At 37.4% G+C, this 16555-nt stretch overlaps 1 protein-coding gene across 1 annotated transcript; it reads right to left on the bottom strand.

The window, feature by feature from the left end:
* Positions 1-1340: 1340 nt before the first annotated feature.
* LOC105044530 (protein SENSITIVITY TO RED LIGHT REDUCED 1) lies at positions 1341-8181 on the bottom strand. Its single transcript, XM_010922464.4, is given in 3 exon segments — positions 1341-1826; positions 7048-7933; positions 7936-8181. Coding segments are annotated over 2 exon segments (918 nt in total). The 5' UTR covers positions 8024-8181; the 3' UTR covers positions 1341-1826; positions 7048-7103.
* Positions 8182-16555: the final 8374 nt, after the last annotated feature.

Raw genomic sequence — 16555 nt, 5'->3', positions numbered from 1 at the left:
GATGAAGAAAAAACATACTGCTTCATCGGATTGGACCACATAGCACAATGAATAACGGAACTGGCATTTAATGCAGCTCGATTTTTTTTTAAAAAAAAATTCTCGATGAAAATATCATTTCCTTCAAATATGACATCATGATAATCAACAGAATGTTATAACAAGACATCATAACAATCAATAGAATATCATAAAAAATAACAAGATATTATAATAATGATATGATATCCTTTTATATCCTATGACATCCTTTTACATCCTATGAACAATTATTGGGATGTCATAAAAAATAATATGACATCATAATAATAGTATGATATCCTTTTGCATCCTATGATATCTTTTTGCATCCTTTGAACAATTATCGAAAAATAATATTACTGATCTAAAATATCATATCAAATAATAAAATATCATAATATTATTTGAGATGTCATTTTACTCAATAGAAAGTCATATACGATATTAGAAAGTAATAATAAATTTTTTTTTGATTCTATAATATCCTTAATAATATATATGACTTCCTGTACTTCTATATGATATCCTCCCGTTGGTTATTATAACTTCATCAAAAAAAGATTTTAAAAAAAAAAAATCTGAACAAAGACTCTCTCGGAATCAATATTTCGAACCCACATAGGCTACAAAGTCCGACTCCTTGGATAGCTCCGTACAGCCGACCCATGTCAATCCAGGCCCATTACAAGTGATTGGGACCTTAAAACATCATGGCGATATATTAACGAGACAAGGCATGTGTGGTAGCTGTTTCGCTAGGAAAAGAAAATCCCGAGCGAGGGTAACATCAACTAGGAAGGACCTCTAGGAGACATATATCGAAAGTTATAGGTTATGAGAAAAAGAAATAAATGATCCCAAAATTAGAAAGGTTCTTTTGGAAGAATATAGCCACTGATCCAGCAATAGAACAACTCTTGCTCCTTATCAGATTCTTCCATTGATCACAACTTTGTCTCAAGAAGAAGGCTAACTCAACCACCACTTTGCAAAAATAATCATCTAGATAAATACAACCGTGTTAGATGTATGAATGGTTATAATTCCAAAAACGCGGAACTATGAATCCTTCACTGATAGTGATAAACGCAATATAATTGAAACAAATATGTTGTCAGAGTCTCTCTTCATATGTTATTCAATATAGAGGAAAGAGTGCATCTCGCAAAATGAGAATGGCTATCATTTGCAGAAATAAAATATCAAAGTGCTTCCTAACACATGGTAAACGAATGTTGGGCAGCATGCAGCATGCAGTAGTACGAGCTAACCACATTGAACCAAACTCTCACAGATCAAAGTCAAACTTGATCCAGCTATAGCAAATGCTTCCGCATACTATGTATGCAATAGAAGCTAATGCTTCCATATCAAATGTAGTACAGGGAAGGGCTGGGCCTGATCAATGGAATCCAATCAAAGTATGTCAGAGAGCTATTTGGACTAGGTTTTCAGGTTTCACCACAAGCAATCTGCAAGTATTTTATCTTCAGCAGTCATTACGATGTAGGCTTTCATAACCTTGGAATACCGCAATATTTTGATGCTTAGAAAGTCTCGAGACTTCCCCATCCACATAGAAGCAAAACAACTACACATAATTAAATCAGCTAACACAACCAACCTAAAGAGGGAAGGCAGCAAAAACAACCCTTCCGGAGGAATGTAAGAGAAATTTCCACATAGTTGTGCACAGGAATCAATTACCCATGTCATCTTCACGATTCTCCACCCAAGGGTAGTGAGACACCAGAACCACATTTAATTTAAGCTTTACCGACACAGTAGTGCCTCCAATTTAATGCCTGTGAGATTTTTATGAGAGCATATCAAGAAATCAGCAATCCTGCATACACCTGACCTAGATCGCTATAACATTGGATAAAGAAATAGATGTTTAAATATCCACTTTATTGTATCACATAGGTGGAAAAATAGATATCTCAATCTCTACATTCTACAATAGCATCTTTTGATTAGCTCTAGCAAAGTATTATAACATCATATCTTTACCTCTCTAGCAAATTATTATACCTATCATATCTTTACCTCCAAAAAATTAATCTTACAAAGGCAGCCCAGATGGCCTGGATATTTACGTTCAGACACTGGGAACAATTAGTTGGACCTGAGCAACGCAGCCTTTCAAACTAGACAAACTATACAATTAGTAGTATAGGGACACAAAAAAATAATTATTTGTTTGAAGAATAATAATCTACTTTTTTTTTGCAAATTATTTACTTTATTTAACAGTAAAACAATAACTTGCAAACTAAGTTTTTTTTCATCTTTGGTTGATTAAAAAAAAAATCTTCTACATAATTTATAAAACCAACTGAATGTAAAATAATACAATGAAAGAATAAACGTAATTTAATTCAATAAATGTTCTCATGCATGATTGGGCATTTGTGTACAGACTTGCACCACATACCTTCAAATAAATAATCATCTTTTATTAATTATGCTGCCATTTTATATGTTCCCATATAAAAAATATTAGTAGTTGGTGATTTGACATTTAGTAAAAAGGAAAACAAATAATGATAAAGTAATGATATAATTAACTATATGATTATTCAAAAAATCAACATCGAAATTTAAATTTAAAAATACTAAACGCACTCCACATATGCTTGTGAATTCTTCTATTAAAATCAAACTTTTGTACCACACTCATGAAGCTTAATGAATAGTGATTGATATGATCCTGCTATAATCATTCCCCATCCTAATAAATATATCACACTCATCAATCATTTATAGATTTTGCATAAAAAGTCCATTTAATTATTGATTTTGCAACAAAAAGCCTTTTTTTGTGCAAAATGATACACCTTTAGGGGTCTTCCGATAATTTGGCCCATATATCTAAGCATGATATGAGTGGCAGTCTAACCAAATATGCATTGAATTTTTAAAATATATGCATTGGTTATTCAACAAATGCATGTGAAAGCTCAAAAAATGTGTATGCATGTCTTATACTTGGACCCAACGGAAAATTTGTTTGGAACTTCTATAAATGTATCATTTTAGACGCAACGGAAAATTTGTTTGGAACTTCTATAAATGTATCATTTTGTATAAAAAAGAAAAATGAAAATCCCTTCTCTTAAAAAATCCATAATTAAGTGGATTTTTATGCAAATTCACCAACTCTTTTCTTCTAGACAAAGAAATAATAGAATTGCACGTTCCTCAATTGAATCTATGTGTATCAACGTAATAAAATATTATGTCATTGGACTGTTTATGGTAGTGTGTGCTTACATGCCAACATTTGGTATCAGCGAAAAGTAAGCATACTTGTGAAAATTCAATCTATATTCACTCTTTAATAATTAACCAAGAAAGATAAAAGTAGAAAAATTAAAATAAAATGTCCTTATCGATTTCACTAAATCATATCCATCCATTTAAATTAATGCCACTGATTATCCACATATGTACCATATATAAAAGTGGGAAGAGTATTTTAAAATAACAGTCAACTATAGTTTCTCTGGAGGCTTCTCAACATGTTTTAATATGGTAAAAGAATTTCAATAACTATTATAATTTAGTTCCAATCTTCTTATAGCAACCATTATATAAAATAAAGAATACAGCCATTAATTGACATTTCAGTATTTATTAAACACATTTCCCTTTTTCATGTAAATAAAATAATTTTACAACTAAAATATTGTTTTTACATATAGTTATTTGTTATTAACAGTCGTTATTTTCTAGTATAACAGTTTATATACCTTGTTTTATTAATATTATACAATATATATCTTTTTTTTTAAATAGTATATGATAGACTCTTTTCCACAAATCTGGTATCATCCAGAACCAGAGACCCTTGATGTGCTAGACTAACGTGAAAAAAGATCAACAACATCCTTTTAGCATACACCCTAGTGGACAATGTTAGGATGAGTGACTTTTTTAAGACTTCTGACATACCATAGAAGAAACTCAAAAGACGAACCTAGACCATATTTCCACATCGATTAAAGAGAATGAAGGAAGATAAAACTAATAAATAATTAGAACTCCAGCCAGACTGAAAGAATTGGATAGGATGAAAGCATTGGGAAGGGAACATTCCTTTCCTGCTTTCATATATGATGTACAGGTATTCTTTGCTTAAAATGTCAAACCAGGCCACCTTGGATATGGAAATCAAGGTCCAAGTTATCCCTAGAAGGTGCAATGATAATAGGTAGTTACTATTGAAAGCGCAAGTTATCCCAGAAGGTCTAACATATCCCTAGTTAGACTTGAAAGTGCAATAATAATGGGCAGTGAACTTCTATGACACTAAACAAAGTTTCAAACACACCATTTTGTCAACCTCTATTCAAAATAAAAACACTCAAAACTTCACATATAGACCTTTCAGTGCATAAACTACAAACTAAGGTATGTCATACTTTACCGAACTGAACAGTACCAGACGTATCGTACCGTACCAATTTGATACCAATATATAGTATGAGGGGCGTATTAATACGTAGTACGCCGAACTGGCTCCGTACCAACACAATAACGGGGTGGCACTAGTATGGATCTTGATACCGAGATAGCATACCTTACTACAAACTTTAAAAATGAAGACAATATTTTACTCATCAGGTTCAAAATATGTGCCAGTGTCATTTATTTCATAATAAAGGATCTCTTAACAATATTTACTCCAAGAAGAAAATTTTGTGAAGACATCAATGTCTAGGAAATGAAACTATTCCTCATCAAAGAGGAAGAAGAAAGATGCAAGAAAAAACATATAAGAAAGATGCACATAATGTCAAGGTAAAAGGTCCAGAAAGGGTCAGATTGTTTTGTAGAAAGAATATCTTTTGAATGATTCTCACTTCTCTGAAAATTCTTGGTAAGTACTCTCTCAAATTAAACCTACTTTTCCAACATTTGGCTTAGCTGTCTAGGGTGATTGAAGTAGCATCAGTGTAAAATCAATACTGACTGAAATACAACTAGCCAAATTTTAGTCAAATAATGTACTTCTTTTTTACATGATTTTTTTGGGATATTTTTTATATGAATTTAAATTATGCATCTCATGCATCAAAATAGATGCATGTAGCAATAAAAATATAAGTTCTTCAAACAGCTATGTGTGAATCCCACTGCCGATTTGTTTCACCCTCATACTTGACCACCTTCACAAATTACGGGAATCTGCAAACCTTGTGTACTCCCAACACTAACGCAAACATCATGTGGTAACAAAATTTTGAATATATATTTATTCTATAAACCATCCATGTATAGCATTGTGCCTGACTCCCCCTTCTGTCCCCATGTGCTCACAAATTTCCTTAATCTAGGCACCCACCAAAACAAAGAACATTGTTCAATTTGGTACCACTAATATATCCAAGTAAACAGAGGCACTCCCACCACCAGCAGTCACACTCAGCAGACTCAAGCCAAAATTGATCTAACATTCCCCTGTTAGATCAAGATAGATTCCGGATTAAGCAGAATTTGATATATACATTATTCTTACTAGTCTAGACATAATATTTATAGCTTTTCCATTAGAACCTTATCAAGCACTGATGTTGGAAGTCCTGAGTATTAAAGCAGAACTAGCATTGAAATTTGAATGTATCGATCTAGCATTTGAATGCACAAAGTCAATAGATGGTACCTCTAGCTTAGTGAAATTGCTCTAACCATGGCAGCTTTCTTCTAATCAACTCATTTCCATCAGTCATCCAATTGCATCAGGCTTTAATACTTTATATTACTGTTTTGCAATTTCTGTAAATCAAAGCATGAGAACTTGCGGTTCATGGACCACTCCAATGACTTGAAAATACTTATCAGACAAGCCAGACATATCCAGCATAGATTGCTAAGAAGAGATCCGATCATATTTATTCCAGGGCGCAACATAACATTGACATATGATATCTCGCTTTTCAACACCCAAACACTTTCAATGCCTCATCATAAAACAAAATATCACAGAATCTGTTTTCATGCATTCTTTGCTAGATCACCTCCACACATCACAACCTCGAGGTCAAAAGTACATCAACCTCAGTAACTTGAGTCAATAAATTTCTCAGTTATTGCCCCTAGTACCGTGCTCAAAAGTTGAATCTTTTGAAACAAACTCAATTTTTTAACTTGGATGACTTGAGATTGCAGGTTCTTGAAAGAAATTAGTAGACAATCCTAGTTTATTTATTGGGCTTGTTCAAGTTCAAGCTTTAAACAACAAACAAAGACTCTAAGCCCATCAAGAAAATACATGGTTTAGTTTAAGTTCAGTTCGATTTACATGAAGTCAAACGACATATAAAATGACAAGGTTAAGTTACGCTGGAAAAAGGAAAGAGAATTTTTTTTCTATTTCGTAAACATAGAGTATATTGTTGAACCAAATTTGAGAGGAAATAAATCATCAGAGTTTCATCTTCACAAGGTGTTTGAATTTTGATTCTGCCATGAGTTAATAAAAGTATATTAATCTTACAAAACTTTTAATAATCCAACAACTGTCCATAAACTATCTATTATACTTCTGAATGTTGCTGAACGTTGAAATTTCATTAATCTGCTTCCTGGATACTCTGATATTATTCCTTTTAAGCAAGAAAGTTTGACAATTTGCAGACTCTCTTTAGATTTCTCACTAAACAAAAGGAGTTTTATCCCAGCCATACTAATCACTCAGTCTTACTTTAACATTTGAGATAGAGGAATCTAATCTGTTCTATGAAGCTCAGTTACCAGCAATCCTAGTTGGGACTGGGATTAAATTGACATTGTACACAAAACAACTGACTCGCTCAAGAAAATTGTGGTCGTAGAAATTCAACAAAGTGATGTGAAATTGTGAAGTCTTAGACACCTAACCAAGCAGTGCACCATGGAATAGTGTTAATAATCTTCAGATAAACTATGAAACATCACGATATGAAAAGGAACTCATTGAAGATTCGGGAAATTATGCTACAACAAGACAAATAACACTAGCAAAGAATCAAATTTTCTTACCTTGGGAGGCCACTGGCAAAATTATAAAGATCCATGAGAAAAAGCTGGCCATGACTTCATTTCTTTAAAGAATTCATCTGGAAATCATCATCTAATTCGAAAAAGTGCCAGCTTGTATCATGAAAAGCCTTAAAAAACCCACCTTCTTCCTCCTCTTTCACCTCCCCCGACGCCTCCACCTCCCCCTTCTCCTCCATCTCCACTTCCCTCACGTACCTCCTCACCCCAAGAATGTGTTTTGACGCCGCCTCCATCGCCACGCTCCCATTACTCCAGACCACCTCCTCCACGTACTTTTCATACGCAGCGAAGCTGTTCCCCAGCACCACCATCCGATTCAACATCGACGGCCTCCAATTGGCCTCCAGCAGGGCATCATACAGGGCCGCCTCGCAGTGAGGCATGTAGAACAGCGTCGGCACCGTCGCCTCCCTTCTCCCCTGCTCGTCCACCGGGACCACTGTACAACCCAGCGCCCTCACCACAGCGCACTCGGTGGCCGACAGGACCGGGTCGAACAAGTCTACCGACGCCACGGTCGGGCCGAGCTCCCGCCGGAGGAGGACAGCAAGAGCGAGCTGGAGGCGCGGAGGGTCGTAGGACTCGATGCTCCCGATGCCGTAGACCACCATCTGAAACTCCCTTCCAGAGCCCAAAACCCTAGCGAGGCCGTTCCGGATCTGGGCGCCCCGCAACCGGGAGAGAAAGCGCTGGTAGTATCGGGAGCTCTGAAGTCGTCGGATGGCGGCTTGCATCCTTTGGAGGAGCTTGGATTCCCTCGCCGGCTCGATGACGGAATCGATCGGAGTCCATGGCGATGAAGCCGTCGGAGTTAGGGCTAGGGTTTTGATTTGGGGGCGAGTGGGGTCGGGGAGGGGTCCCTCTGCCGCTGTTTGCCGCGGCGGCGACGGGAGACGACGGTCCAGTCGCCGGCAGGATTAGGATTTGGTGCTTTGGTGGCCGGGGCGGCGTCCATGGAAGACGAAGGAAAGAAAACAGGGAAGAGCAGAGCGGCGGAAGGGGCCGATTTCTTGGGGATTTTCGATCACCTCCGCTCCGGCCGGTACTGGCGGCCGGTCAGAGGAGGTTAATCTTGGCCGTCCAATAGATGTTTCGGCTGTGCGAACAAATTCGAGGGAAGACACAGAGATGCGATCTGTATGATAATACAAATCACGTGGTTTTGTGGACGGCTATGATCACGAGTTGTCACGCCAAATGTAGAGATATATTGTTTTATATTAAAATATAGCAGAAAAATACAATAAACAAGTATTATTGCAGGTTTTCTTGAGAAAACTCCATCGTCACAGGAAGATTTGGAGCTTAAATTACTCCATATTACATCTTGTTCAACAAAGAATAATACGAGTGATATGCCAAAGGACCACTAATAATTTCAAAAATGACCAATTTGTAATATCCTACGAATTTGAAGGTTAAAAGATCAATGGTCTCTTCCATCTCTTTTATTTTTTATTTTTAATTGCTTGATGAACTTATAAGTTCTATACCATACCTAGGGGTGGAAATAGATCAGGTCAGGCCAAGCTTTGGCTTAAACAGGCCAGACTAGTTAGACCAGACCTGTATTGTAAAATACTAGCCTGAGCTGGCTTGTTGGACTGGTTCAGACTTAAAATGAGGCTCGATCTGGCCTGTTTTGCAAAATAAAAAAATCTGACCTAGCCTGAAGGCCTATTTAAAAAGACTCTTCCATCTTTTTGATTCTCGAAAGGACTAAGATAATTGGATATTGATGGGTAAGATCAATAATTAATTAATTATATATATTAATAAAATAATAATTTAATTAAAATATATATATATATAATTTATACAGGCCAGCCTGTAGGCTTTCAGGCCAGGCTTTAGAATTTTAGGTCTGACCTATTTATTTAAACAGACCTTTTTAAAAGTCTATACCTGACTTATTTAGATAAATAGGTCAGGCTAGGTCAGACTGACAGCAGGTTAGGTCGTAGGCCCTGACAAGCCGCCTGGCTTATTTTCATCCCTAACCATACCTTTCACCTATATCGGACACTATTTAGATGGCACACCGGATATCTAGATATGACTAATTTTTTTAGACATTGTACATTTGATTTTTTTTTTTCTTGATAAGAGACATTGTACATTTGATTGCTAAAAAATACTAACACAAGAAACCTGTCTCATTCCTTAAAATCAGAAAAGGCCAACTTATGTGCTCAAAGAAAGAAAAGGAAAGAAAAGAAAAGGTCTATCACGGTAAATCTTGTGATAGACGAGAAAATTATGCATTTAAAAGTTGGTACAAATGCGATCTATCTACCATACACATGGTAGGATGAAAGCTCGATGAACACATTTTCTTGCAACTGCATAAAATTGATACATGTGCTTGAATTATAACAAATCCCCATGCCTGTATCAGAACAGCATGTCACCTTATGTCTCATGGATATCCTTGACACATCATGCTAGCTTTTCTATATTTGGCAGGATCCAAACAAAAACGAGTTTGTCATCCTGTTACTCATATTATACTTAATGCTTGTACACATGAGCAAAAACCTCATCGTGCAGCAACTTGAAAGGTTAATTCGTCTGAGCAAAGTGTAAGATCTTGATAAAATCAACTAGTTGCTCGTTGTTCAAGAAAATTAATCCAACCTGCCATGACATCACAAACCATCAGTTCCTCAATGGAACAATGCACAACAAGGTGTGGATGGGGTTCTTCTCAAGTCAAATGCATGATCAGTACTGTACCAGCGAGACCATGCGGCGTTTGATGGATGGAGCAATGGCAGCCAAGCATCAATACGGATGCCAAATCTGACACCCACACATAAATGCAGCGTGCTACAATAAGTCTTGTCCTCAAAGACTATTGGGTACTCTCCACTAGTTAAGTGTACATATATACCACCATTAAACAATCAGCAGAAGAGATCACAGGATGAACAGTCCCATACTCCCATGCATGCAAGTTTCCTGGTTCCCCATCAATGGAATTCCTTACGAACTGTTAGTGTTGACCGTGGATGAGCATGTACATGGTGATGCAAATGGCAGTGGAAAGCATTCGTTTTGTTTCCCTCCGGCTTTGCTCATAGACATGCACGCGTGTTTTTATGACGAAAGAAAAGGTTCACTTCACTACGTGGAAGCATGTATTTAGTTCGTCTCCTGTAACACACGGGCTCATGACGACGACGGCCAGCTTTGGTTGTCCTCAGCCAAAGGAGCATTCCATACACCCAGGTCAACGGAAGACTGTGGAACCGTCATCACAAGGTAAGGCGGCCCATCCTTTATCTCTGTCTCGGAGATTATAATATCACTTAATCTGAAAATGGACGTCTTGTCATGTTTGAGATTGTTTTTTATTATTATTTCAGTTCTTTATAAAATCATGTAGCTACGAAGATTTTGGATTTAGGTGTGGTGCTTTCCCACTGCTGTCGTCTGCTTTGATTCCCTTTCGTTCTTTATATTTCTTCTTTTGATTCGCATCTTTCTTTTCATTTTAGTATCTAGCTGCAGGTATTACTTCTTGTATGTACCTTGGAAGGAGGGGAGAGTCTATCAAAAAGGAAACAAAAAAAAAAAAAAAAAGGAAGAGAGAGAGGATGGATCACTCGGAATGTTATCGGTAAAGACAAGATGACAAGAGGCGTGGCAATAAGAGCAAGAACTGAGATATACCAGGAGATGGTAGGTGGATAGGACTGGGAGAGAGAGGAGGAGGAGGAGGGTGGCGTGTGGGAGAGGGGAATGAGATGATTTAAGAGATGATGGGGGACAGGTCACATCACGGGATCCATCCGTATACTGTAGCTTTCTCTGATGCTAATGGTACAGGCTTCCTCGAAGTAGGAGACAGGGCAGGATCTCTCAACGATCTTTCCCCTGTGTTCACCTGAGCTCTAGCCGCTCTGCAATGGAATGCTTCATGCATGCAGAGCCAAGCGCCGTGTTTGTCTCTCTGGCGTATGATGAAAGATAAGTATCTTGCATGCAAATCCCTGAGCAGATAAAATTTTTATATTTACGTATAACCACGCTTCTTAGAATCTCAAAAAATATTTATATGCAACTAAGATTGTAAATAAGTCAGATTGACCTGTGACTCGACTTAGTCCAATCTATATAGATTCGATATGATCTATTTTAAAGAATCCATCGGATCAGATCGAATTCTAAAATTGAATCCGTTCAATATTCTGGATCGAGATTGGATTTACTGAATTAAGATCTGATCCGATCTGAATTCAGTATTAAATTCAATATGTAAACTATAGAGCAAATAGAATAGGATTACAATTCCAAATGCTATTATAGCATCATTATTTTTTATATAATTTTATTCAATTTGATTGTGAGATTTTGAGAAATTACTTATAAATTAATAACTAAGGTAAAGTAATATTTTTTTTAATTATAAACTTTGTATATGTTAGTTTATCAGATGAACCGAGTCTGACTAGAATTTGGTTTCGAACCGGATTGAAATTTTTTAGATTGAGATCAAATTATGTATGGATCCGATCCGATCCGACCCAAATGATCTAATGGGATAGATTTTTTGATCATGAACTCGATCCGATCCGATCCGATTTTCAATTAAATTAGGTCTGGATCTAACATTAGGATCCAATCAAGGAACCGGATCGAATTCATATCACTCATGATCCGATCCAGCCCGACCTATTTGTACCCCTACATGAAACTGCCGTAAATTTTCATATTTACATCTTGAGTCAAAATCAATGCTTGTGGGACCTCGATTCAAATGGAATCAGGTTAATTTAGGTAACTACCTAGGAACCAATATCATGTTAAACTAGTTTTTTTGGGGTAAATTGTTGAACTAGTTTAAATTAAACAAGAAGCAGCATCGAGTTATTCCACAAAAAATGTACTAACTCATTTGATAGGATATGAACTTTAACATATATTTGTTACACTTCTAATTGAGCCATTTCAGACCCAATTGTTTCACTTCCAACGAAGGGTAGCAGCACAAAACAACTACTTGTATAAATGGTGGGCTAGGTACAGGACATCTATGTTTTTCTAGATTCTTTTTTCCGCTAAAAAACATGTGACATGCATGTGTTGAATGTAATTAGTTTAAGAAGAAAGATGGGAATTAGTAGCCAACTTGTATTTCAAGACACACATATGTTGACAATGTTGATTCACCCAGGCATAGCAACATAATGCCATCATTATAGCTACTAAATTTGACTAACGCTGGTCATATATCAAAACTAAATAGATGGATGACAAATCTTGTATCAGTCTCAATCCACACTAACCTAGAGGACTCTAAGATTTCAGCTGGACGTTCAACTCAAGATGTCCATTGGCAATAGCTAATTTGGCTCATGGAAGTGGCACATAGTTTAAAGTGAGTTGCATGCATCTCGGTGTTGAAAAGATGACATTAAAGATGTAACACAACATTCTAGCTCATTAGAAATGCCATCATAATTTGCATCCACAACACTTGACCTACACATTGGGACCAATACCTACATCAAACATAGCCTCTTTATATGGTGAAAAATTTTAGTTGGACAAGATCCACCGCTAAGGTGGTGGACTGATCAGTCCAACTAAGACGTATTTGTGCGTGTTAGTCCATGATTGGGCCGATCCACTGCTGAGTCATCGGATATCAATAATCTTTTTTTTTCTTAATATTATTATCTTAACATAACAAAATAATATTAATGCTCCAAGTAGATTATGTACTCTAATTTTATTTTTCTCCGATCGACCCATACTGGTGCAACCGTACAAATGTCATTTGTGTGGGTAGGTTGGACACTGCTGTCACCACCAGAGAAATAAGCAAGATTCAATATTAATTATCATGAGGCATAAGATTTATATATCAAAAATCTACCTCTAAAGAAATCATCCGGAATTCCCTTGCAAAGCAAAAGCTTCCTCGACTGTCAAAAAAAGAAGAGAGAAAGAAAGAATAACGAAAAGTAAAGCTTCATACACACAATAAATACCTGCCAATGACTAATAACTCTTGTACCATCTGCACGAACAGAGAAAGATATATAGAAGGCGTGCAATGAAGAGTGCCGAGCCAGAAAGGAAATTCATCATAAATGACATAATTAAGTCATTAACGGGCAAATTGAAGGAGAGGTAAAGAGATGCAATATTGCTAATTAACTTAATTCACATGCTTCTGTTTATCTCTTTTGGTCCATTAAAATATATTATATCTGTAAAAACCGGGAAAAATCATGCAAAATTTGTTTTGTTTGCAAGGTAATTAAATTAAGTAGGGCCCTTCAAGTCTGTTGACTCCTATAACTAATTGATGGTGTAAATTTATTACTTGAAGAGAATGTGGTGCTCTTGGATTCCAAAGAATAATATGTAGATACATTCCTTAATTTCCTCTTTCGAATTTGTTCTGTTTCCGCTAGCTGCTATATTGACATGTTATCTTCCAGCAAACATCTACTTGAATTGCCATGATGTTGCAAAATCGGCCACATGATTGTCTTCTCTAAAGATGTGGGATGCTTTGAATATTCCCATGTTCTCTTTGAAGCATGTAGTTAGAAAAGCAATTCTACGCACATGCACACTTAATTACAGCCTTTCATGCATGAGCACATATGGTCATGCGCAATTAACACTGTATAGGATGCTAATTATAAGAGTGGTGGAATTGGAGGGCTGGCTTGCCTCACCCATATGATCATAGATACTGATGTGTCAGTGTGTCAAGGGTCGTCGGAGGTATCGCCTCAGACCCCACGAAGTATTGTCCGCTCTGAAACGACGTGTGTCCGCTACTGGGGACCACAGCTGCCGCCCCTCACGATTTTGTCCTTCGATCTAAGTGGCAGACAAAAGACACCTCATGAGGAAATGCGTGCTTGTATCCCACTTAAGCACATGACACTCCAGAGTGTGCTCGTATCCCCCACGGCCTACCCACAACACAGCCTCCCACTCTGGAGAGGGCATGTATTGGGATAGGGAGCGGGTGCCCCCTACCTGGCGCGCCACTGATGTGTCAGTGTGTCAAGGATCGTCGGAGACATCACCTCGGATCCCATGAAGTATTATCCGCTCTGAGACGGCGTGTGCCCGCTACTGAAGATCACAGCCGTCGCCCCTCACGATTTTATCCTTCGGCCTAAGTGGCAGACAAAAGGTGTCTCGTGAGGAAATGCGTGCTCGTATCCCACTTAAGCACATGACACTTCAGAGTGTGTCCGATGTAGGACTATTAAGGATAGGTCTCCTCATAGCCTATCCATAATAGATACGTATGAAAATTTTGTAGGTAGTATTCATAAGAGTGTTTATGCACACTACGTGCAGATATTTACCGGCCAAAGCATCCCAAATGAAGAGTTTAAGTTTTTGTTTGACGACGCACTTAAGAGATTTATGCTAAGCTGAGATGGCAAGAACTTCATTGTCCAATGGCATTTTTCATAATTGTCAACAAGAAATAACATAATATTAAAAAAAATGCACAACATTCTCAGCGGCAGCCCCTAAATCCGTACCTTACATCAAGCTTCTTTTTTTTGGTACAGATTACATCAAGCTTCTTTCCTTCCCTAGATACCCTCTCTAGTCCACCAATTATTTAATAATAATAGTAAATATTTTTATGCTTCGATTCTCTTCACATTTGGTCAACTTTTCTCCAATGCTCTATCAAATCATACATGCATACGTCATTTTGTCTCAGTTTGTAACAAAAACAAGTACCTTCTGAACCGAAATCTCCACTTAGAAGTCTCCAATCTGGGTTGTTCTTTCGGTGCATCAAGCAATGAAGACAAGGCGATAGCTAGCTGTTAAGGACGCAAAGGCCCATTGGGAAGAGGGACCACTTTGTGAACTGCCCTTTTTATCAAAGACCAGCTGAAAAATATGCACCAAGTCTTAGCAAAAAAATATGCACCAATCCCTTGCTCAAAAAGAAGATATACATCGAAGAGGCCAAGTTAACGTGACATCCCATGAGAGGACAAAGTTGTCCTTTTTCCTACCTAGCCTATTCTGGCATGATACGTGACTAGACGTTTAGATTCACATATTGGCTATTGCTAGCCAGCCACCTTCAAGTTCTAGGCTTCAAACCCTAACCCTTTCCTAGTTCATGTTAGATTCCACTAGGGTCTTCACTCTTCTTCTGTTCATTTTGGGAGTTTGCACCCTATGACCCTATCTATATATATCTTCTTCTTTCTTGCGAATTTGATGCATGACAGAAGCTCCATAGGCATCAAGCTCGGATGTCCATGTTGGAGATTTGGTGCATGCATGGTATAACTCTCGGATATCCATGCTTAAGGGACCATATCCAAATGACAAAGGTGCCTTCATTATATTTGCTTCAACCACTCAAAGACCCAACCGTAGCTTAGCCCAGCGCTTTGGAACCATTAATTCTTCGCACAAGGGAGGTCGATTGTCCCAGGCCATTTTCTTGGTAAAGAAAAAAAAAATGACCATTTGACATGTACCCACATTATAGGAACTAGCTAGTGGCCATTTGACACGTACCCACATTATAGGAACTTGCTAGTGGCATGCAGGCATAGACTAGAGAAAGGTCGGGCATTGATGACATGTGCTTTCAATTCAAGATCGAGGAAATAATGAGTCAATTCAAAGGATAAATGATACCCTATATGGCATGCATCATCACAACTGTTCGTTCCTGTGGTGTGCAATTATGCAGTGCATCCAATGCAATGCAGGATATAATTGCCGTGCAAAAGAGGCATTGGATGTTGGGAAAGTTGGATCTAAATGGAGTTGATTGAAGATTTTTCAAATATGAGGTGATGAATGGTTGCCCCATCCATTTTAACCTCACAAATTGCTCATTATTGACGGCCAAGGTGGTGTGGAATGGAACGTTTTATGATAAATAGGTAGTTGCATTGTAATGTTACAGGACGTTCCTTCCTGATGACTGACATAACTGCTGTAGTTGTGCTGCATCAGACAAGATGCAATTTTGCCTTCAAAAGAACAGTCATTGTGGCCAATAATTAGTTATTGGGGATCACTGTAGTGCAATTTAGTTGGTGTCCTCTGTCGAGTATAAATTGACAAACAGATAGGCTGTGTGTGATTTCAACTTCAAGTCAAATAATTTATTTTTGTGTTTTTTTTTTTTTTTTTTTTTTGGTGTGCAAGAGAGCGCGAGCATGCCATGTGAATGTCAAAATTATTATGCTTTTATGATTGCTTTTGTTCTCGGGAAGAGAGTCCATTCATTCCTGGGTCCCAATGGACGGGGCTACCTCACGGAGCAGGACGTAGGTCAAATTACATCTACGTCCTCAAATTTGGAAATCTAGAGTTTTTTTTTTTTTTTTAATGCAATATATAAAAATTCACCTACAATCACAAACGTAAAATTTATCATAAATTCTCATTATTTAACTAATTTGAGTTCCAGTGCATCAACAGAAATATCAATATATCTTGTCAGTGGAATGAA

This window comes from Elaeis guineensis, chromosome 5, assembly GCF_000442705.2.
Source record: "Elaeis guineensis isolate ETL-2024a chromosome 5, EG11, whole genome shotgun sequence".
In the NCBI taxonomy this organism is placed as follows: domain Eukaryota; kingdom Viridiplantae; phylum Streptophyta; class Magnoliopsida; order Arecales; family Arecaceae; genus Elaeis; species Elaeis guineensis.
The sequence above is the reverse complement of the archived record's forward strand: the minus strand, read 5'-3'. Positions and strand labels throughout refer to the sequence as shown.